This window comes from Heterocephalus glaber, unplaced genomic scaffold, assembly GCF_053883595.1.
Source record: "Heterocephalus glaber isolate CG9 unplaced genomic scaffold, H.glaber_assembly_v1.0 deba00001140, whole genome shotgun sequence".
Taxonomy (NCBI): domain Eukaryota; kingdom Metazoa; phylum Chordata; class Mammalia; order Rodentia; family Bathyergidae; genus Heterocephalus; species Heterocephalus glaber.
In genome coordinates this window covers 365,586-389,371 of record NW_028258200.1, presented here as the reverse complement: position 1 = coordinate 389,371, position 23,786 = coordinate 365,586, and the positions used below count along the sequence as shown (strand labels likewise).

Genomic DNA, 23,786 nt, shown 5'->3' with positions numbered 1-23,786 from the left:
CTGTTTCACTCATGTTCCTCCTAGGAATTGAGGGTATGAGTATATGGATTGTGTTTTGTTTTATAGAAACTGGCAGAGGGCTGGGGATTTAGCTCAGTGGTTCCACCGCCTGCCTCGCAAGCGCAAGGACCCAAGTTCGATCCCCGGTACCAAAAAACAAGCAAACTGGCAGAGAACAGCTTTCGATTTGGGTTATGAGTAAGTCTAAGGCAGAGTTGGTACTTCTTGTTCTGTTTTTTAGTTAGAAGCACTTGACTGTATATCTAAGTACAGTAACTTGTTGAATTTTCTTTCTAATGAGGAAAGGGAAAATGCTTCTTGTACCTTCATGTAATTTAACTCAGTTTTCCCACATTACCTATCATTTTTGGATCAGTCTTTAAATGGTTTACAAGCATTTGAGTCAACTTCAATAAACCATTTTTATTGTATAATAATGTTCAATGAGAGTGCTTAGATAATGCGAAGCATTAACATTTGTTATACTTTTTTGTCTTTGGATAGGTGACAAGAAGGGATTTGAATAATGCGAGGCATGTTTGTTGTGATTGAGTTATTTGTTAAATTGCCAGCACCACAGATTTTAGCACATACTTAGCAGGTTCCCTTATGATGTCTTCAGCAAAACTGCAGACTTCAGGAGGTTTGCAGATAGTTTTGAAGGTATTCTCTACCTTTATAATAAATGCCTTTTGAAGTGAGTCAGGAAAATTCACCAGCAGAGTCCCCCAAAGTTCTCCCTTAGATCTGTAGCTTCTAAATACAAGTTGTAGTTCTTGAAACTGTATACATGCTTTTATCAAGAGTTGATCTGTACTTTACATAATTAGATAACTTCCTCACTATTCTTTTTTTAAGAGTAGAAAGATATTTATTGAGAGGATAGCTCCTGAGAGGCAGGAGGGGTCCTGAATGGTTAGCCCCATTCTAGAGGGGAGTTTAATGTAGTAAAACCCATGTGGGTACAGTGTGAGTGACAGTCATGATCAACCAATAAGGTTATAAGTATAGTCACTTATGGGCCGGGGATTTAGCTCAGTGGTTTTGCTGCCTGCTGCGCAAGCACAAGGACCCGAGTTCGATCCCCGGTACCAAAAAAAAAGTATAGTCACTTAGGTAATAGTGGTCCAGTTGGGAAAAGTCACATAACAAGTGTGGATAGAAAGAAGAAAGACTTCTAGGAAATGGTGGATCCAGAGGTCCTCTTCACCCACCGAGGTGGCTGATGTCTGTCTAGACTTTATTAGGCCCAGTGCTTGTCCTTTTAGGAGGTATACAGGTCTGGTCACCTTGTCTTTATCTTGAGGCCTGGTCTTCAACAGATGTGTCTCTGGCCACAGTTGTGATGTGTTTCACCTTTGTCCTGATTCTCTTGAGGACTTGGCCCTATCTGCCTACCTATAATATTTCTCCCTAACTCAGCTGTCTATAATACTACTATAGTTCAGATTTGTGATTGTGTTTGTTTTTTTTTTCCATTTAGTTTATTGGTACATTTTAGGTATACAATACAGTTACATTCATCATTGGGATCTCCTCACTATTCTTATGTACAGGTGTCGTGCTGGTTTTTTCTTTTTCTCTTGTAAGCATAGTATTATTTTACAACTAGTTTTTAAACAATGGCTCACTATGACCTTCAGTGCCTTTACATTCCAAATATACACACATCACACACAACTTCTTTCCTTTGGGTTTCTGAGCTTTTTCTCTCTCTGTAGTCTTTATTGTATGCCATATCATATTTATTTTATTTTTGGTAACTCTTCTTTGTCATCTGATAGTGAATGCTGTTCTTAAATATCTTTTTTTTTTTTTTTTTTGGGTACCAGGGATCGAACTCGGGTCCTTCCGCTTGCGAGGCAGGTGGCGGAACCACTGAGCTAAATCCCCGGCCCATGTTCTTAAACATCTTTTGAAGTCTTTGTTCTTACTATAGACTTCAAGTTTTGTGTTCCATCAACTTGGCTATTAATAAAGTATTTCAATATGGAAAGTTTTTAATACAAGCTAAATAGTCCATTGAATGCCAGCAGAAACTGCCAACGTCATTTATAAATGTAGTATAGCAAACAAGTAGTAACCGATGGAGTATGCAGTCTGTGCTCTGAAACACTAACCATGTCCCGTGGAAATATGGACATGGGGTCTTGCTCCCCTAGTCTCCTAAATAGTAGGGACTACAGCCGTGCACCACTGTACCCAACTTGGACAACTCTTTCTTTCTTTTTTTTTTTGTACCAGGGATCAAACTCGGGTCCTTTGCGTAGCAGGCAGCGAAACCACTGAGCTAAATCCCCGGCCCAACTTGGACAACTTTTAAAAACCATTTGTTTCAGTCCATTAGTGCTGCTTTAACAAAATACCTGGGACTGGGTAATTTATAAGGCATAGAAATTACTTTTGATAGATCTGGATGGTCAAAAATCCCAGATCAAGGTGCCAGCAGGTTCGTGCAGGCCCAGTCTTTGCACCTAAGGTGGTACCTTACAGCACCATCCTCATGTGTCAGAAGCTTAGAAGACAAAAGGGGCTAGCACTGGTTCCTTCCATCCCTTTTGTTCAGTTGCTAACCCCATGCATGAGGGCTCTGCTTTTATGACTCAGCTCCTAAAGGTCCCACTTAATACTTTGGTGATTAGGTTTCAACTTAGAGTTTGGGGACACATTCAGACTATAGCACCACTTAATGCTTTATTTGAACACAAATGTTCCATTTCATAATATGTCAAAAAAAAGTTGGCTTATATCAAACCAGGTATTTCCTAACCCTAATATTTTGTATAATTTAAAACACTTATCCCAACGAACATAGGAAATACCTAATGAGTATTTCCCCTAAATGTGTGCTGAGTTACTAAATCAGACTCATAACCCTGCAGGCCTTCAAACCCTACCTCTTTATTGTGGGTCACTTTTGACTTTTTTGGGGGGGGTACCAGGCATCAAACTCGGGACCTTGCGCTTGTGAGGCACGTGCCAGAACCAGTGAGCTAAATCCCTGGCCCTTGTGGGTCACTTTTGAATGCTAGCTCTTTGTTCTCTCTCATGTCTTGTCAGTCCTTGAATCCTATCATGTCAGCCTCCAGAAAAATCTTGAATCGGTGTGCTTCTTTCTGTTATTTGGCCAGTATTATAATTCCAGCTGTTGCTCACATGGTTTATCCAGTCATCCCTGTGCCTTTACTGGTCTTCCTACTTCTCTTCAGTTTATCCTGCTTTTCCATCATTTTTTTTCCTCAACACTGGCCAAATTGAGTACACAAAAATGTGGATGATAAAGATCTAATTTGCTTTTGAAAAAGATTTACAAGTCCTTACTGGATGTAGCTCCTGCTTCTTATGTCTCCTCTCTTACTATTCTTCCTATCAGGACTGAGGCTGCAGCTAAACGAAACTGTTTCCAAACATACCACATGGTGTCTGGCCTGGGATTTTGCCCAGGCTTTCCCTGACTTTCCTTGCTGGTCTTCACCTTTGCCTACTTTGACTGATACTCAAGCCTCAGTTTGCCCATGGGTGTTCTTACTGTTGGGAAGGAGGGTGGTATTTCCTTGTGCTCCTTGAGGATTCAGTGACTTTCTACTGTGTGATGATTCCCATGCAGATGTGAACAAATTTCTGTGGAGTGGGGGCCCTCATGTATTTGCCATTGAGTTCTTAGTGTCTTCATTGGGCCTGCCATTTGGACCTTAGTGAATAGTAACAAAATTGATAAACAGATGATGTATTAATAGGATTATCAGTCAGTTACTGATCATTCACTCCAGAATTATCGAAGGCAAAGCTATTACAGATTTTATGTTTTAAGATTGAATTTTATTATTAGTATACATATAAATTTCAATACTTTCTGTATATATTTATATTTCATTTACTGTTTTGAGTTAATTTAGCCATAAATCACTTGTTTTTTAAAATAATTTTTGACTTACATTCTTTTAATAACTTTGAGACTTATCCCTGCTGCAGGTGGAGGATGCGCTGTCCTACCTTGACCAGGTGAAGCTGCAATTTGGCAGTCAGCCTCAGGTCTACAATGATTTCCTTGACATAATGAAGGAATTTAAATCTCAGAGGTAAAAGATACATGTGATATATTTAAGTTTGGCGTGGCAAGTTGGTTTTAGAGGGAGAATATAGCTTAGTCTTATCTGCTTGATGTCACCTTTTGGAGGTTGAATTTTCAGGATCTTGCCTTTACTTTATGTATTTATATATTGACTTATTGATGGAATTTATGGCCACTATTTTGTTTTTTCCCTCTTATCATTATTATTATTATTATTTTTTTTTTTTGGTACTGGGGATCAAACTCGGGTCCTTATGCTTGTGAGGCAGGCAGCAGAACCACTGAGCTGAATCCCTGACCCCTCCCTTTTTTTTTTTTTTTTTTTTTTTGGTACCTGGGATTGAACTTGGATCCTTGCACTTGTGAGGCAAGAACCACTGAGCTAAATCCCCGGCCCTTCCCTATTATTTTTTGAGACAGGGTCTCACTGTGTAGTTCAGGCTGGCCTTGAACTCACAGCAACCATCCTGCCTCTGCCTCCCAAGAGCTAGGATTGCAGGTGTGCTACCACACCCAGCTGACATGTTCAATAATTTTATACTGTTGTATGAAAGTTTGGATTTTCCTTGGAAATTGTAGCCTTAGTCACTGAATATCTGCTGGATAGAATTGTTACTATAAGTGTATTTTTGTTAAAAATGGTGATCACGCCCCTTTGGGTCTGAAGCTAACTGACTTTGGGATTTCATTTCTTCATCTGTTTTCCTGTTTAGAGAAGACTTAGTGGAAAGTTAATTCTTTTCTTCCTAGGGTATTTTTCAAGCCTACCATTCACCACTTTTCTTTTGTTTTTTATCAGCATTGACACTCCAGGAGTGATCAGCCGCGTGTCCCAGCTATTCAAAGGCCATCCTGACCTGATCATGGGCTTCAATACCTTCTTGCCTCCTGGCTACAAAATTGAGGTGCAGACCAATGACATGGTGAACGTGACAACTCCTGGCCAGGTTCATCAGATCCCTACCCATGGCATCCAGCCCCAGCCTCAGCCACCACCCCAACATCCTTCCCAGCCTTCAGCCCAATCAGCCCCAGCTCCTGCCCAGCCAGCTCCTCAACCCCCACCTGCCAAAGTCAGCAAGGTGAGCACTTAAACAATGTCAAATCCTGTGAAATGCATCCCCTAGAAAGCTCCTCCTTCCCATGTCCCCTTTATAAGGCTCAGGAACATAGTCCAGAGAGATTTAATCAGAGAAGATCCATTCCTCATATGCTGTCACATAGTTCATGTTTACACACCACAGATTGAGATATCTGTTTTCATGGGGTTGTTTTTTGTTGTTGTTGTTACCTGGGATCGAATTCAGGACCTTGCACTTTCGAGGCAGGCAGGGGAACCACTGAGCTAAATCCCCAGCCTTGAGATAATCTATTTTCAATTAACAGGCTAGGTGTAATGGGGCACACCTATAATTCCAGTGCTGGGTAGGCTGAGGCAGGAGGATTGCAGTGAGTTCCAAGCCAACCTGGGCTACATAGTGAGAACCTATCTCAGAAAAACAAAAAATAAACACAACTATCAGGCTGCAATCTACCCCATCTTCTGTTTGTTAAATCCATGGCTGCCCCAGTCATAGTGACTGTGTAGAACATTTTGACAGCTTGGGCAGAAATGCTTTTTTTGTTGTTATTGTTTGAGATGGCATTTTGAGGTCACTTTGGAACTCTGAGGTTTAAGTAATGCTCTCACCTCAACCTCCCAAGTAGCTGGAACTACAGGCACTGGGCCGCTGCATCTGACTCAGAAATAGTCATCTTGGGCCGGGGATTTAGCTCAGTGGTTTCACCGCCTGCTGTGCAAGCGCAAGGACCCGAGTTTGATCCCCGGTACGGAAAAAAAAAAAAAAAAGAAATAGCCATCTTGTCACGGTCAAATTAGGCTACTGCCCTCATGGCCAGCATTTTATAATTTATTCCTTGATCAGATTAAGCCATCAAGCTAAATAGAAGGTGTTGATGCTGATGCTGATGGGTGTTTTTTGTGGTACTGGGGATTGAACCCAGAGGTGCTCTACCAGAGTTATATCCCCAGCCCTTATTTTTATTTTTAAATTTGGTTGCTTAATTGTGGTACTGAGGACCAGGGATATTCTACCATTGAGCTACATCCCTGGCTCTTTTTAAATTTTATTTTGAGGGCCCGGGATTTAGCTCAGTGGTTGCACTGTCTGCCTTGCAAGCACTAGGACTCGAGTTCGATCTCTGGTACGAAAAAATAATAATAATAATAAATTTTATTTTGAGACATTGCCTCACTAAATTCCCCACGGTAGCCTTGAACTTGCGACCTGAGCCTTTGCCTCCCTAGTAGCTGTCATGCGCTACCATATCTAGCTGATGGGATGTTCTAGATCTTGAACTACATTGTCTTACATAGTAGCCACTAGCCATATGTGACTATTTAAATGTAATTCACACTAGGCAAGTGATCTTCCATTGAGCTACACCCCATCCTAAATGTAATTCAGACACAGTTTTTCAGTTGCCTCAGCCACGTTTCAGGTGCTCAGTAACCACATGTGGTAGTGACTATTGTACAAAATGGTGCAAATAAAGAACATTTCCGTCAAGTCAGAGTTGTGCTGGAAAGAACTGTTCTAGAAGATGTTTTTATAAGGAGTTATTTCAACAATTGAGGTGTTGTCTTTGACATTAAAGATCTATGTAGAGTGAGGGTTTTTTTTTCCTATATATGCCTATTGAGCTAATAAAAACTGCACATGAAAAACTTCCCTGTAATTGGAAATGGCTCTGATTTAAAGGTTGTATTTAGAAAATTTGAGACTGAGATACTTCTACAAGAATGTGTGACCCCCCTCAACAGCTCCTCCCCTGTCCATTACGATTAGAGTTGGGCTAAAATGGCTTAGCTTGAGTGAATAAAAAAGATATTAGTTAATCGGATACATTATTTCTTTTTAGTTGGAACTTAACTGTGCTCCTGAGGAGAATAAAGACTTTTTTCTTTTTAGCCTTCCCAACTACAAGCACATACTCCAGCCAGTCAGCAGACTCCCCCTCTCCCACCATATGCATCCCCACGTTCTCCACCGGTCCAGCCTCACACACCAGTGACAATCTCATTGGGAACGGCCCCATCCTTGCAGAACAATCAGCCTGTGGAGTTTAATCATGCCATCAACTATGTTAATAAGATCAAGAACAGATTCCAGGGCCAGCCAGACATCTACAAAGCATTCCTGGAGATTTTGCACACCTATCAGGTAAGACATTTGCCTCTTCAGCCTCTCAACCAGGCTACACTGAGGCGTGTAGTCTTAAGAACCTGAACAGCCATTATTGTGCCCACTGTTTCTTATTGGGTATTAACCAGTTAGAAACTATGATGCCTGTTTGTGAACAGTTTTATTTTCCTGACTTGAGTACCCTATAGCATCCAGTTGGGATTTTAAAGTCAGTGGCCTATGAAATGAATGCCTGTTTTATTTTATACCGGAAGTTGAGAGGATAGTTTGTGTGGTTTGGTTAATCAAAGTAGAAGGAAGATAAATTTCTCTAGTGTTTTGTACTTTATCAGGTTAATGGCCCCCTGGCCATTCACATTTATTGCCCTAATTTTAAAAAGAAGTGATTGTCGTCTACCATCATCATCTTCTTTCTGAACTAAAAAGCCTGCAGTCAAAATAGTTACTAAGGACATAGACTTTCTTTCATGCTAAGTAGATAAAATAATATAGAAGTCTCAGACATCCTGGAAATGTTCAATGGTGTGTAATTCAAAACAAGGGACCACAAATATCACATCTTCCCATTTTAATTCCTCAGAAAGAGCAGCGAAATGCCAAGGAAGCTGGAGGAAACTACACCCCTGCTTTGACTGAGCAGGAGGTATATGCCCAGGTGGCTCGTCTCTTTAAAAACCAGGAAGATCTGTTGTCAGAGTTTGGACAGTTCCTGCCAGATGCCAACAGCTCCGTGGTAAGGTTCATTTAGAAAAATTACACTGTTTAAAATTACGTATTAGACAAGTTGAAAAGCTGCAACCAGAAGGGGACTTTCCTAGATGATTCTTACTTGCTTTGATCAGAGCATTAATCTCTTTCATATGTCTTAATCAGCTTCTAAGCAAAACAACTGCGGAGAAGGTTGATTCTGTGAGAAATGACCATGGAGGCACTGTGAAGAAGCCGCAGCTGAACAACAAGCCACAGAGACCCAGCCAGAATGGCTGCCAGATCCGTAGGCACTCTGGGACGGGAACCACCCCTCCAGTGAAGGTGAGTGTCAGGGGCCGCCCTGCTGGCTTCCTCAAGAGTTCCCTGTCAACAGGTACTCCAGGGCTGGTCTTGTGTGTCTGCAGCGCAGTGTGACAATCAATCCTGGGTATTCGTGGCATAGGTCAAAGAAACTCTGTACATAGCTTCTTAGCTGGGTTTGTAACACAATGTTAGAATAGCATCTGTCGCTTGGATTATGGTGCTTTTATGAGTTCTCCCCTATATTATCTCTTTTTTTGCTGTGAACTGTCATTTCATTTTTTTGTTTCCAAGGCTGAGACTTAATTTTTGCCTCTTTCTCATTTGATGCTTTAAACTTGCCTAGTGCTAAGAAAGAAGATTCTTTTTTTTTTTTGGTACTGGGGATTGAACTCAGGACCTTGCACTTGCAAGGCAGGCGGAACCACTGAGCTAAATCCCCAGCCCAAAAGAAGATTCTTGAGTGTGATAATTGTCTCAGAAATACGTTGATGATCTTCAGATCCCTCTTGTGAGTCTAGTGCAGATGCTTTGTGACAGCTCTGTTGGGGGCTCTCCTGTCCAGGGTTCTCTGTTGGGTTCCACATTTTAGCTGTATCATGGGAATCTCCATGTCAGGGCCCTCCAGCTGTAGCAGAGATGGTCTTAAGCACCTGTTAGTGACCCATCATAGGCTGCTACTTGTTACAGTCAACACTGATGGTCTGTCTGCCTGTGGAGAGCTAGCTTCGCTCCCCTTGAGGTCATGCACCTATCCTGGAGAGAGGATTAAGTTTGTATATTAGAGAGTAAAGGCTTCTGGGACGTCTAAAGTAGTGTGGAATATAAGAGAGAGAAATGTCTACAGAATTGAATTAAAGAATTCAGGCTCTTGTAAAAAACTAAAATAAAAAGGCTCTTGTAGTAAGAGATGACTTGTGAACAAGTGAATTGACTCAAAGGAACGACAAGGTGTTGCCAACATTTTAGAAGGACTCTATTAGTGCTCGTAATGGTTTCCTCGCTAAAATGTTATATAGGTAGCAGGAATCAGCTCAGAAGATAGGCTCCATTATTTCCTCTCACAGTTGATAGCCCAAAGGTGGAAAAAATATGTTGGAACTTACAATTTCCCACATCCTTTCCCTAGGCGGTATAAGCAAAGGCCAAGGCTCCCAAGAAAGTATACTTTGAGATGGCCAAGGTCAATGTGCTGCTTCTCACAAAGTTAATTTGTGTATTTATTCACAGATATAGTAAGAGATGGATTTTTTAAAGTAAATTTTTGCTTGACAGGGCTACATCATGGCCTGTTCTTTCCTTTTAGAGCATACTTGTTCTTTTTCTGTAGTACCTCAGATTGAAGTCAGGGCCTTAGTACTGAGGTATATCCCCACCCTTTTAAAATTTTTTATTTAGAGACAAAGTTTCACAAAGTTGCCCAGGCTGGGCTTAAACTTGTGATCCTCCTGCCTCAGCCTCCCAGAGTGGGGGGAAAGTTATTCCTTCTTTTAGGAAAATAAACTGAATAAACTATGTTTTCTTCATGAACTTTTAAATTGAAATGTTATTAAAAATTTGGCTCCTGGGCCGGGGATTTAGCTCAGTGGTGCCACCACCTGCCTGGCCAGCACAAGGTCCCGAGTTTGATCCCCGGTACCAAAAAAAAAAAATTGACTCCTGTCTACCCCAGACAATGTATATTAGGGCTTTTTACAAACACCCTTATATCTCTTTTTTTTTTTTTTTTTTGGTACCGGGGATCAAACTCGGGACCTTGCGCTGGCCAGGCAGGTGGTGGCACCACTGAGCTAAATCCCTGGCCCCCACTCTTATCTCTTTTGACCAGTAAGAAAAGAAGGTAGTGGTGTTAGATTCCAAATAACATTACTCTTAGCTTCTGTAAAAAGGAAGGACATTAATTCTAAAAGTCAAGTAATGCTGTGATCATTTATCAGCTGTAGTTTCAATGTTGGAACCAGTTGAATCTTGTATGTTTGTTTGTATTTTTCCTCTTTTACAGAAGAAACCCAAACTACTCAGCCTAAAGGATTCTTCTATGGCAGACGCCAGCAAGCATGGTGTTGGAACTGAGTCATTATTTTTTGATAAGGTGAGTATTTTGTTTTTTGTTTTCCCCAGTGCTGGATCTAGAACCCAAAGCCTCATACATATTCAGCAAGCACTCTGCTACTGAGCTCAACCCCTAGCTCTAAGGCTTTTTTTTTTTTTTTTTTTTTTTAAACATAGTGAAGCCTTTCAGTCTACTGTAAGTATAGAATAACTAAAGAAATTTGTGAAGTAGTTTGTGGCAAAGTAAGAGCTTTTTCCATGGTGGAATATGTCGTGTTCCTCTCAAAAATGTTTGGAACTTGCTGTTGTAGATATCCAGGTCTATATCACGAGCAGTGTTGATGCCTACACTAGTTGCTGAGCTCTTAGTGGCATAGGGGAGTGCAGGCGGCTAGAGATTGAACCCAGGCCCTTGTACATGCTGTGCATATTCTGTCACTGAGCTCCTCCCTGAACCCTTAGGGTGACTTAGGTATGTACAGTACATAGAGAGTTGGTGGGAATTCCGGTTTAGTGGGATGTTTCCAAAGATCCTCAGGTGTTTCTAATGAGCAGTCTGAGTGGCCAGTACTGGTATAAAGTTGTTTTGTGGGATCTTAGTTCGGCTCTTGCTGGGGGATCGGACCTCTTCCTTGGGGTTAACTTGGTGAATACATTAAGTATGTATATGTTAAATATCTGCAGTTTGTTTTAAAATTCAGGGGTAGAGCTAGGGATTTAGCTCAGTGGTGCCACCACCTGCCTTGAAAGCACAAGGTCCTGAGTTCAATCCCTGGTACCAAAAAAAATAAAATTCAGAGATAGAAAAAAATGGATATAAATGAAACAATTTAGGATGATTGAGGTTCAGTGAGTGTATAGGGTTCATTAGACTTTTGTCCACTTTTGGATGTTTAAGAACTAATAAACATTAAACAGCAAACAAACATGGGATTAAAAATGTATAGTACTGGGCTGGGGATTTAGCTCAGTGGTTTCGCTGCCTACTGCGCAAGTGCAAGGACCCGAGTTCGATCCCCGGTACCAAAAAAAAAAAAATGTATAGTACTGCTGGGGATTTAGCTCAGTGGTGCCACCACCTGCCTTGCAAGCACAAGGGCAAGGTCCCAAGTATCCCCAAAAAAAAAAAGTACAGTACTCTTTCATGTTTGTCTTTAAATGTCCATGGACGGACAGTTATTATGAAAGAATACAAAACTCCAGAGCCAGTCTTGTTGATAAACTGTATGGTTTGGTGATAGTCTACAGTGTCCACCGAAGGACCACAGTGCTATTTACTTTTGAAACTGAAATTCAGGTTGTCTGGTTGGTTTCTTTTTGTCTATGGCACTGAACATTTTTAGGTTTTGGGATATCAAAATGTTTAGAGTTTTAAATAGGGGGAGGAAAAGGATGAAGTTAGAAGACAAGTTTGTGTTTTTTTTTTGTACCAGGGATCAAACTCAGGACCTTGCGCTTGCGAGGCAGGCATGGTGCCACTGAGCTAAATCCCTGGCCCAGAAGTATCATTTTGAAAGCTCACTATTCAAGATTAACTAGTTTGAAAAAGGTGATTCTTGCTGCAGACACCTGTTAGGAAGGGCAGCAAAAGCTTGGGCAGCTCTGACATGGTCTGGAGAAGTAAGCATGAAAGAAGACTATCCAAGATCTTACTTGTACATTTTTAAATTCTTTTATTGGTACATTTTAGGTATACAGTATGTTTACATTTATCATTGGGTGCTTGTACCTGTACATGATGTATCTTGGTTCTTGTTTTTTCCCCATTACCTGTGTGCCCTTCACCCCCTCCACCCTTCCCTATTTACCTAGATTTTGTTTCCATTTCTTTTCTTTTCTCATAATTTCTCCTTTCCCTTCTTTCTTTTCCCCGTCCCCTCCCACCACCCCTCCACCTTTGGACCTTTTCCTATTTCAAATTATCAGTTATTCATTTTAATCATTTTAATCCTTATTTACACTTTCAGTTTCCCACACTAGAGAAACTATTCGGTATTTACACATGCATATATTATTTATTTCACTTAAGAGGAGGCCTCAATATGCATCCATTTAGCTATAAATGTCTCTAGTTTCTTTTTCTTTATGGCTGAGTAGTACTGCATTTTATTAAAAAACCACATTTTCTTTATCCAGTTTCCAGTTGATGGGCACTTGGGCTGTTTCCAAGCTTTAGCTATTACAAACTGTGCCGCTATAAACATGGGTGCGCATATATCGCTGTGGTATGATTCTTTTAATTCCTTTGGGAAGATACCCAGCAGAGGAATAGCTGGGTCAAATGGGACCTCTAGCCCTAGTTCTTGGAGGTATCTCCATACTGATTTCCACAGTGGTTGCACCAGTCTGCACTCCCATCAACAATGGAGAAGGGTTCCTTTCTCCCCACAGCCCCGCCAGCATTTGTTATTGGTTGATTTCTTGATAGCAGCCATTCTTTCTGGGGTGAGGTGGAATCTCAGTGTTGTTTTCATCTGCATCTCTAGAATGACTGGTGATGTTGAACATTTTTTCATATATTGTTGCTTTTACTCACTATGTATATAACCCAGGCTGGCCTCGAATTCTCAGCAAACCTCCTGCCTCAGCCTCCTGAGTGCTGGGATTACGTGGCGTGCAATATCATGCCTGGACATGTAATCTTTTTTTTTTTTTTCTGTTGTCTGTAAGGTCCGAAAGGCGCTGCGGAGTGCAGAGGCCTATGAGAATTTCCTGCGCTGTCTTGTTATCTTTAACCAGGAGGTGATCTCGCGGGCTGAACTTGTACAGCTAGTTTCTCCTTTTCTGGGGTAAGTGAACCAAGGGTTTGAGTCCCTGGTTGGTCTGGGGTGGAAGTGATGTAGTAATTGATCTGAGAGCATATGATGGGCAAAGTTAATTTAATTGAGGTATGTCTGTTGATTCAAATGTCAGTGTCAAAAGTCCTAGGAAGTCTTCTAGTCTAACTCTAGAGATGAGAGAATAGACAGAAAGTGTTAGAGGACCAGTTGACTAATGGCCAAAGACTAGTGGTCTCCTAGTCCTCTGACCATTGCTGGGTGTAATAGAGGTAGTCTCTCCCAGGGTTCTAGAATCTTAACTGTATTTGACAATCTAAGAATTATATGAACACTGAAGCCACATTCTTGGTCAAAAGAATGAATGACTGTTTGGTTATTGTCTACTATAGTTTCAGTGCTCTTCCATCAGCACCTTTACTGATCTGGGAACGTTCTCTAAGGAAAGGGGATCCAAATGCTTAGAAGCCTTGCTTCTTAGGTAGGAGATCGCTGTCCTTGGAATTTGTTCTTGGTCATAGAGTTGTAACTCAACACTGAGTGATGGTAGGTATACCTCAGGATAACTGTATTCTTCATCTCTGATGACTTACGAGTTTTTGATTAATTCTCCAGGAAATTCCCTGAATTGTTTAATTGGTTTAAAAACTTTCTGGGCTATAAGGAGTCTGTGCATTTGGAAACCTTTCCAAAGGAACGAGCCACAGAGGGCATTGCCATGGAGATAGATTACGCCTCTTGTAAAAGGCTGGGCTCCAGCTATCGAGCCCTGCCCAAGAGTTACCAGCAGCCCAAGTGTACAGGACGGACTCCACTCTGTAAAGAGGTAAGCTACAGCCCTAGATCCACAGTGTTCTCCTGGAGGAAGTGGTGGTGATGGGTTTAGAAAATTTATATGAATGACAAAATTAAGAACCTCTCTGTCCTTGTTAAAAACAAAAAGGTTTTGGGCCAGGGATTTAGCTCAGTGGTGCCACCACCTGCCTTACAAGTGCAAAGTCCTGAGTTCATTCCCTGGTACCAAACAAACAAAAAAAAGGTTTTGCACTTAGATTCAGAATGTTCACCTTACTAGTAAACTTGCTAATGGTGGAGTTTATGAAATCATGCTGTTTCTTTCCCTCCGTAGAGTTTTATCTATCTTTTTTTTTTAGAATGCTTCATCACCAGACTGCTTTTTTAGACTTTTGTTACAGTCTGTGTTTCCACCCACAGGTTTTGAATGACACCTGGGTTTCCTTCCCATCATGGTCAGAGGATTCCACATTTGTTAGTTCCAAGAAGACTCAGTATGAAGAACATATTTATCGTTGCGAAGATGAACGCTTTGAGGTACACGCCACTTTATCATTTGAAGTATGGAGAAATGGGAGGTGCTGAATGAAAGAGCATCTTACATACAGTCTGTGAGGCTTGGCTTGTTGAACAAGAAAAGAGCCAAAGGCTCACATTCTTCTGTGGTAAATGTTTGTTGCAGCATTTACTATCCCTTATGGATTTGTTAAGTAATACTAGTAAAATATGGCAAATGTGAGTTACCTAAGCCACTTTAACCTTGAAATGGTCCATTGATGAGTGAACAACAATCCATTTGTTTTGATTTGCATTTATATTTTAAAGATTATTGTATTTTACACAGTGTAGGTCAGTAAAATAATATCTTAAGGCCTGTAAGGGCTTTCTTGAGGCTTTTTTTTTTTTTTTTTAGTACCGGGCATCGAACTTGGGACCTTGCACTTGCGAAGCAGGTGGCGGAACCACTGAGCCAAACCCCCGGCCCAAGGCTCTTTTTTGTTTTTAGACAGGGTCTTGCTGTGTAGTTCAGGCTGTCCTTGAACTTACTATATAGCCCAGGCTGGCCTCAAACTCAGAGCAGTCCTCCTGCCTCAGCCTCCCACATACTGGGATTACAGGTGTGTGCCACCATGCCTGGCTTTAGGCTGCTTTTAAATGATTTTAGGTGTCTGTGTTACTGAGTTCTTGATTTGGTAAGCAACCATCTCTGCTGTGAGAACTGGAATTTTTTTTCTTATTTTTCTGGTACTGGTTTGGCTTCTCCTCAAAGAAAGTTAAATTAGGACTTCATTTTGAAGTAGTTGGAAGAACTGGAGTGTATGAATGAGCAGATGGAGGGCCCATATATCAGAAGAGGAACTACTGAAAGTGGGCTCAAAATCCTCCAGTGTTCGGAAATTTAGTTCACTGATACACCATCTCCAAAGGAGAAGTATGTCTACAGAGCTGAAATTAAATATATCTGATTTAATATATTTATTGAATTGGCTGATTTTGCTTATTCATGTAGATTGGCATGTGACTTACTCTTTTATCCACACTGGTTAGGTTTCTGCCAGTTTCCCCCATCAGACTTGCTTCAGCTGTTTCCTTTGTGTTCTGTTTTTTTTGGGGGGGTTTCTTGGTACTGGGGATTGAACTCGGGCCCTTGTGCTTGCGCAACAGGCGAAGAAACCACTGAGCTAAATCCCTGGCCCGCCTTTGTGTTCTGAATGAAGAGCCAAATGCTGCCTGGTCACAGGCACATGGTTGGCCATCTTTGCTTCCAGCATTTATGAGCAGTTTCAGTTGTCTGCAGAAAACAAAATCATGATACACATTAACTTCAATGGGGAGTTTCATCAATTTAAAGAAAGCATTTCTTTTTTACCTATGTTAGCAATGTTAGGTAATAGGTTAGAAGTTCCTATTCTTTCTCAACTTGTATGCCTAAAAATAAGAGGGAACAACCTCATTTTCCTTCTGTGCCTACAGATAAGGCAAAAGGAGTGAGGTGGTTTTGTGTGCTTAGGACTTGGCTAGACAGGCTAGTTTGAAGGAGCTCCTGGGTTAGAAATGCTACAGTACAGAAAACTCCCAGATCTCGGTGATTTACTTCTTTTTTTTTTTTTGGTACCGGGGATTGAACTCCAGTCCTTGCGCTTGTGCAGCAGGCTGTGAAACCACTGAGCTAAATCCCCGGCCCTAAATTCCTTTTTTTTTTTCTCGGGTCCTTGCGTTTGTGAGGCAGGTGTCGGAACCACTGAGCTAAATTCCTGGCCTGGTGATTTGCTTCTTGATCATGCTACATGGTGCATTGGTGTTTGTTTGTTTGTTTCTCAGTACTGGGGATCGAATTCAGTAGCTTGCGCTTGGGAGGCAGGCATGGTGCCACTGAGCTAAATCCCTGCCCTGTGCATTGGTGTTTAGCAAGGGAGTTTGCTCATCAGAGTAACTTGGGAACCCCCAGGCTGTCAGAGTGTTCCTATCTCAAATATTGTCTCTAGAAGCAGGAGTGCTCAGCAGGATCTCCTACCCTTAAACACTCCAGCACAGAAGTAATAAACAGATCTATCTGACCTCACTTTGCCAGAACTAGTCACATGACCCCATCCAGTCATCTGAAAGCCAAGCAGTTCAGTCTGTTATTTGTCCAGTATCTAGCACAGTCCCCCCCCCGCCCCCCCAAAAAAACTTAGGAAATACTTCACGTGTTTAGGTGTAGGCCCGTGAGACTGCTAAGTTTTTGTTTTTCATTTAGAGAATCTTGTGTTTAAGAAGAATATATTCAAAGGTTGCCTGTCATGTCTTTAACCAGTTCAGTAAGAACTCAAATATTAATGCATCCATACAACTCTAAACTTCAGAAATGATAATCATTTATGTTCAATGTGTTCGTTACTACTAGATGTAAAACAATCATTGAATATTTATTTCAAGCTACACTAAAAAGCTTCCTCTCAGCTTGTCATGGTGGTGCACAGCTGTAATCCTAGTATTCTGGGAGACTAAGGCAGGAGGATTAAAAGTTCAAGACCAGTCTGGGCAACTTTATGAGACAAAAGAAAAAGTTAGAAATGGTCTGGGAATGTCTGAGGTGTGATAAAAAAATATAGTGTTTAAATTAAAACATTTACTATAATAAAATATTCATTGCCATTAGTCCCTCTAAAAGTCCTCCTTCTCACTTCAAATACACTTATCTCATCATTCTTGCTGCCTTCTGAAGTGGTTCTGGAAGTTCTCTTTCATGAGTATCTTTAGTTGTAGTGTTTTGGCTGCCTGGATGTCCTGAATCTGTTCAAAATGTTTCCCTTTCATGGTTATTTTGACTTTGGGGAAGAGCCAGAACTCGAACAGTACCATATCTAGTGAATAAGGCAGATGAAGGTGTCCCGTCATGTTTTTACAAGGCTGCCTTTCCATTGCGTGGCATTCAGCAGAAGTAGTCACCTTTTTGTTTGTTTGTTTGTTTTTGTTTTGTTTTGTTTTTGGTACTGGGGATCGAACTTGTATCCCCTTGTGCTTGCAGGGCAGGTGGCAGAACCACTGAGCTAAATCCCTGGCCCCTGCTCACCTATTTTTGACCACACCTCATTAAGACAGGAAAGAGGACTTCCAGAACTCTTCAGAAAGTGGCAAGAATGAGGGATAAGTGTGTTCAAAGTGAGGGGTGGGTAGTATTTTGAGGGGGGTTAATGGAAATGTCTTTTATTGTAATAAATTTTAAAATAATAATTTAAACATCGTATTTTTTATTACCATTTGTAGCTCAGTGCAGCAGAGCTACTTTTTTTTTTTTTTTTTTTTTTTGGTTCAGGTCCTTGCGCTTGTGGAGGCAGGTGGTGGAACCACTGAGCTAAATCCCTGACCCAACAAAGCTACTATTGATTCATCTTTTAGGATTTTTTTTTGTTCTTTTTTTTGAGACAGCATCTTACTATGTAATCCACCCTGGCCTCAGACTTGCAGCCCTCCTACCTCAGCCTCTATAGTGCTGGGACTACATGCATGCACCACCATGCCCCAAAAAGGTTTTAATTATTACTGCTTGTAACAAATCATGGATATTTAGGAAAATTCAGGGGAAAAAAATAGGACTGAAATAGCTTCCTGTTTGGTCCCTCTGTCTAGTCAGCAACCCACAACAGAGTATACTGTGCTGGTGGTGACAGGGTGACAACTGCTATTCCATCTTTATTGGATGTTTCTTAGCTGGCAGGCATTGTGCTAAACACTGTGGATCATATCATTTGAACTCAGAAAACAGCCTTAGGAGAATGGTAGATGCTGTTATCCATATCTTAACAGTCAGGAATGAGTCTTACATGACTAGCAGCATGGTAGAGCCAGACTTTCAGCCCAGGGGAGTTTGACTTCCTCCTTTATTCTCCTGCCTGCTTTTCTCTTCTAATTTGGGTCCTAAGCACCATTCTTTGTCCTGTCTTTAGCTTGATGTAGTTTTGGAGACCAATCTGGCAACCATCCGGGTTCTAGAAGCAATACAGAAAAAACTTTCCCGCTTGTCTGCTGAGGAACAAGCCAAATTCCGCTTGGATAACACCCTTGGGGGCACGTCGGAAGTCATCCATCGGAAGGCGCTGCAGAGGATATACGCTGACAAGGCAGCAGACATCATAGATGGACTGAGGAAGAACCCCTCCATTGCTGTTCCAATTGTCCTCAAGAGGTACCAAGCAGTGTGCCTGCCGTGCTCAGTGCGCTTCACAAAGGCTGGGGGTCCTGGACTTTCTGTTCTGTGTACCCAGTATTAGAGAAGAAACCTTGAATATTATAGTGTAGTGCTTTGTGTGTACATTTGAGAGAGTTTTAATTTTTAATTATTTTGAGGGCCGGGGATTTAGCTCAGTGGTTCCGGCGCCTGCCTCGAAAGCGCAAGGTCCTAAGTTCAATCCCTGGTACCAAAAAAAAAAAAAAAAGAATTGACAGTTTTTAATTATTTTGAAGAGGGGATCTTGTTGTGTTGCTGATGCTGGCCTTGGACTCCTGGGCTCAAGCAATTCTTGTGCTTCAGCCTTCCAAGAAGCTGGGACTACAGGTGCATAGCACTGTAGCAAAGAGGAAAATAACCACCCATGGTCCTGTTGCTGAGTACTAATTATTGTTAACATTTTATTTATTTTCTTATATTTGTTCGCAATATTGGGGAATGAACCCAGTGCCTCACACATGCTTGGAAGGTTCTCTAGTGTTGAACTCCATCCCCACCCTTTTTTAAAAAAATTTGTGACAGGATCTCATTATGTTGCCCAGGTTGGACTTGCGCTTGGTGGTCCTCCTGCCTCACTCAGCCTCTTGAGTAGAAGGGATTACAGGCATGCACCAAAATGTTGAGTTTTATTTTTTGCTTTTTTTTTTTTTTTTTTTGGTACTGGGGATCAAACTCAGGACCTTGCGCTTGTAAGGCAGGCAGCAGAACCACTGAGCTAAATTCCTGGCCCTCTTTTGCTTTTTTTTTCTTTGTAGGAAAAACCACTCTTTGTCTTTTAAAAATTTAATACATGATCATTATAAAAAAGATTTAATTTGCCATGTTTACCAAGAATATCTTCTTTCGACTGGGCATGAGGGCAAATAACTGTAATTCTAGCACTATGGGAGGCTGAGGCAGGAGGATTACAAGTTTGAGTCCGTCCTATGCAGCTTAGGGACTTAGTGAGACTCTGTCTCAGAATAAAAAATAAAAAGGGCTGGGAAGTTAGCTCAGTGTAAAGACCTTGGAATCAATCCTAGTACCACAAACAGCAACAACGAAAAACACTACTTCAGGTAACATGCATGCCTGTCAGACTTATGTCATGTGGAAGATGGGAGACAAGGCTGAGCCCTGATATCTACTTTCACATCCCCCACGGTAGCCCTCTGGAGCTAGCAGAGATCAGTGCTGCTTCCTCTTCCTGTCACAGCAGCAATTCATCTGGTGAATTTACTTGTGCTGCTGCTTTTGGTTTTTATTCTCCTCTCCTGGAGAATCAGCGATTCTGATCAGAGCTTCGCAGACTTTCCAAAGCAACGATCTTGTGCCCATTCTCCTCTCTCTTAGACTTTGCATTGCCATCAGCACAGCAAATGTTCTGAGAGTTGTGCAGCAGAGAAACAGATTTATGTTTGGTAGCAAAGGAAGAAGACCCTCTTTTCAAAGAATACTTACTGAGGGCTGGGGATTTAGCTCAGTGGTTCCACCACCTGCCTTGCAAGTGCAAGGACCTAAGTTTGATCCCCGGTACCAAAAAGAACTTACTGATATCCCAAGGGTATGCTGTAGAGTGCTTTTCTTGTTTCTTCAACAAAAATAGAAAAAAATTGTGTGTAGGTACTTTGGAATTGAACCTAAGGCCTCTTCCATGGAAGACTCTACCACTCTACCACTCAGCTACATCTCCAGACCCTGAGATTCTCTCTGAGAACTAATTATGCTAAGAGAGATTTCTGACTTTAGGACACGTTTTCCCCTGCTCCCCCATATAAGTCCCAAATGAGTATTTTCCCTTTATAGAAAAGTTTGAGACTGGTAACATTTATCTCAAGTTGCCAAAATCACAATAGACCTTACAGATCTTTTGCCTTTTTTTTTTTTGGTATGGGGGATCAAACTCAGGACCTCGTGTTTGCAAGGCAGGCGCGGGCGCCACTGAGCTAAATTCCCAGCCCCTCTTTCACTTTTGAGGTAAAGTAAGTCTGACATGTTTTCCATTTCTAAACTCTTTGAATTCCTATGTGTTTTTGTTTCTGCTCTCCTCCCCACCCTGCTAGGTTGAAGATGAAAGAGGAAGAGTGGCGAGAAGCTCAAAGAGGATTTAACAAGGTGTGGCGAGAACAAAATGAGAAATACTACCTGAAGTCTCTAGACCACCAGGGCATCAACTTTAAACAGAATGACACGAAGGTCCTGAGGTCAAAGAGCTTACTCAATGAGATTGAAAGTATCTATGATGAGGTGAGCTGGCAGGGGGCAGTTACTTATGTGAAAATGCCAGTCTTTACACTCAGCATAGCGTTGGTTCCTTGAAATTCTTCGTTAGAAGAAATTGAGTCCCTCCAAGATGTGCTGATTCTTGCTCAAGACTGTCACAACATTTTATATTCCTGATCCTACCATTTCAAACCTAAGCCTACTCTGCTTACCCTATCTTAATTCCCTAATTTCTCATCCCAGTTTCAGTTTACACCTCCCACCTCTCCTCCCACTTCTCCCACCATCTAATTCCCTAAAGCAGTTCGTTGTATTTGTGTGGAACATTTCAGCTTACCATAACTTAAAAATTTAGCAGCAATCCCGGGATTCTTTTTGTCAGTGCTGTACTTTGTCACCTTCCATACCCCCAGACCTTGTATCATATCTTCTATAAATACTATTCCAGAATTTTAAAAGATAATTTCATTTCTGTCCCATTGTCCCTATATGTCATCAGAGTCTCGGGCCAGGGATTTAGCTCAGTGGTTCTGCTGCCTGCCTTGCAAGCACAAGGTCCCGAGTTCAATCCCTGGTACCAAAAAAAGAAAAAAAACCCCGAAGTCTGTAAGGTACCAGTGTTTTTTCATCTACCTGTTTCTGGGAGAGGCACAAATATTCTTGTTAAGGTCAGTTCCTATGTTTTGGGTTGAGCAGCCACTGCAGTTAATAACTGGTGTGGTTCAGGTTTGTTGCTGCTATTAACATTCAGGGAATACTTTTGTGTCTCCTGTCAGAGGCAAGAGCAGGCTACAGAAGAGAATGCTGGTGTCCCTGTTGGCCCACACCTGTCACTGGCGTATGAAGACAAGCAGATCTTGGAAGATGCCGCCGCTCTGATTATCCATCATGTGAAGAGGCAGACAGGCATTCAGAAGGAGGACAAGTATAAAATCAAGCAGATCATGCATCATTTCATTCCAGATCTGCTGTTTGCTCAGAGAGGTGACCTCTCAGATGTGGAGGAAGAAGAAGAAGAAGAGATGGATGTAGAGGAAACCACAGGGGCAGCCAAGAAGCACAATGGTGTTGGGGGCAGCCCTCCGAAGTCCAAGCTCCTGTTCAGTAACACAGCAGCTCAGAAATTAAGGGGGATGGATGAAGTGTACAACCTCTTCTATGTCAATAACAACTGGTATATCTTTATGCGACTGCACCAGATTCTGTGCTTGAGGCTGCTACGGATTTGTTCCCAAGCTGAACGGCAAATTGAGGAGGAAAATCGAGAGAGAGAATGGGAACGAGAGGTGCTAGGCATAAAGCGAGACAAGAGTGATAGTCCTGCCATCCAGCTTCGTCTCAAGGAGCCTAGTGAGTGCTGAGACTGTGGGTGTGAGGAGCACATGTAGGCTAGAGACCTCAGGGCTGGGGGGTGGGGAGGACTGCCTTGGATATGAGCAAGGATTCAGATCTTGGCTCTGCTACTTTCTTATTTCCTGACCTTACTTAAACACTGTGACCCTGTTTGGTTGTAAAATGCATGAGCTAATTGTTACCTTACAGGGTTTCTGAGGGAAGTAGGAAATAAATGTGTAGGATGCTGTGTAGTGCTTGGGACATGGATGCTTAGGCAGTGGTTAGTGCTGTGGACATACCAGGGGTAGGGAATCGGTTGCCCAAGTGTCAGATTTCTTGAGTTATTGCCCAGTGTTTCAAAGGACAGAGACTAAAATGTAGCAGTCCTTTCCCACTCCATGACAAGAACATACATTCCTACTTATTCATGCCTAAGATAATCAGAATTCTAAAAGCCTTTTTCTTGATCAATCATGACTTGAAAGAGACAAATTTTGGACCTAAGCATAGTGATTCTTTCTACTTTGGTAGAAGTTAGAGACAAAAGCTGACTCTGGCAATGCACACCTGTAATCCCAGCCCTCAAGAGGCTGAGGAAGGAGCAATCTTGCTTGAGTTCAAGGCCAGCCTGAACTGAAAAAAGTTAGAGACAGAAATGATCTAATCCTGGCATTGACTATTGACTTACCTGGTATGAGCTTGCACAGTTTCCCTCTTAAGTGGCGGTGCCAGCTCTCACACTGGCCAGAGCTTGTATGTACACATCTATGGTTTGGACTGCTCTTTATTCTTTATTCTGGCATAAAGGCATTTTTCATAGCCGCTGCATATTACAGAGTCCTTGTGCATGTCCATTCTGTAGGCTCAAATAGGTGATATACTGTGACTAACTCAAGGCAGCTGTTCATTTTAAAGAACTATTGTCCTGTTTTGCCTGTCTGTAATAATTCCATCACAATTCAGATAAATGGATAGACTCAGTTTTGCTCTTAGCCATTTTTCTGCTATATAAATGCTAACTAAACAGGTGGCCAATTAATGAAGTTTTCTTTTTATAATTTTTTTTTGGTACCAGGGATTGAACTCAGGATCTTGTGCTTGCAAGACAGGCGGCAGCACCGAGCTCAGTCCCCGCCCCTTTTTGTAATTTTTTTCATGTTTGTCAACTTTTTATTGAGGCTCAGCACATATACAGAAAAAAATACAAATGAGAATCATGAACTTTAGGAATTTTTCCACAGTGAATACTGTTGTGTTCAAGAAAGATCAGGAAAGAACACAACCAAGACCCCAGTAGCCTCTTTGTGCTACTATCTTGATTTCTCACACTAGAGGTTAGTTTTCACGCTTCACATAGATGGGTCTTATGTTAGTCAGCTAAAGATGCCTCTTCCCCAGTCCTTATACCCTCTGCTGATTGCCACATGTTTCTTTAATAAGATTCTTCCTTGCTGGCGGATGAAATGATTTATGTACAGTAAGTACAGATCATTTAATGCAATTTGTGAAGTACAATGTTGCAAATCCATTTTTAAACAAAATGACTTTGACAAATGTAGATTACTTCATTATTCATAGAGAATTTAATTTTGCACTCTTATTCTTATGTTCCTGAGTGACTTCCC

General features: G+C 41.5%; 1 protein-coding gene across 4 annotated transcripts in view; it reads left to right on the top strand.

The window, feature by feature from the left end:
- Positions 1-23,786, top strand: part of Sin3a (SIN3 transcription regulator family member A) — a 79,259-nt gene that overhangs the window by 36,260 nt on the left and 19,213 nt on the right. For all 4 annotated transcript variants that reach the window (XM_087210248.1, XM_087210247.1, XM_087210245.1 and 1 more), the window contains 12 exons: positions 3,973-4,079; positions 4,872-5,154; positions 7,045-7,296; positions 7,859-8,011; positions 8,152-8,310; positions 10,292-10,381; positions 13,012-13,130; positions 13,734-13,944; positions 14,334-14,450; positions 18,344-18,582; positions 20,667-20,850; positions 21,603-22,176. In XM_087210248.1, the coding sequence (XP_087066374.1) occupies positions 3,973-4,079; positions 4,872-5,154; positions 7,045-7,296; positions 7,859-8,011; positions 8,152-8,310; positions 10,292-10,381; positions 13,012-13,130; positions 13,734-13,944; positions 14,334-14,450; positions 18,344-18,582; positions 20,667-20,850; positions 21,603-22,176 (2,488 nt within the window). The remainder of the gene's footprint in view (positions 1-3,972; positions 4,080-4,871; positions 5,155-7,044; positions 7,297-7,858; positions 8,012-8,151; positions 8,311-10,291; positions 10,382-13,011; positions 13,131-13,733; positions 13,945-14,333; positions 14,451-18,343; positions 18,583-20,666; positions 20,851-21,602; positions 22,177-23,786) is intronic.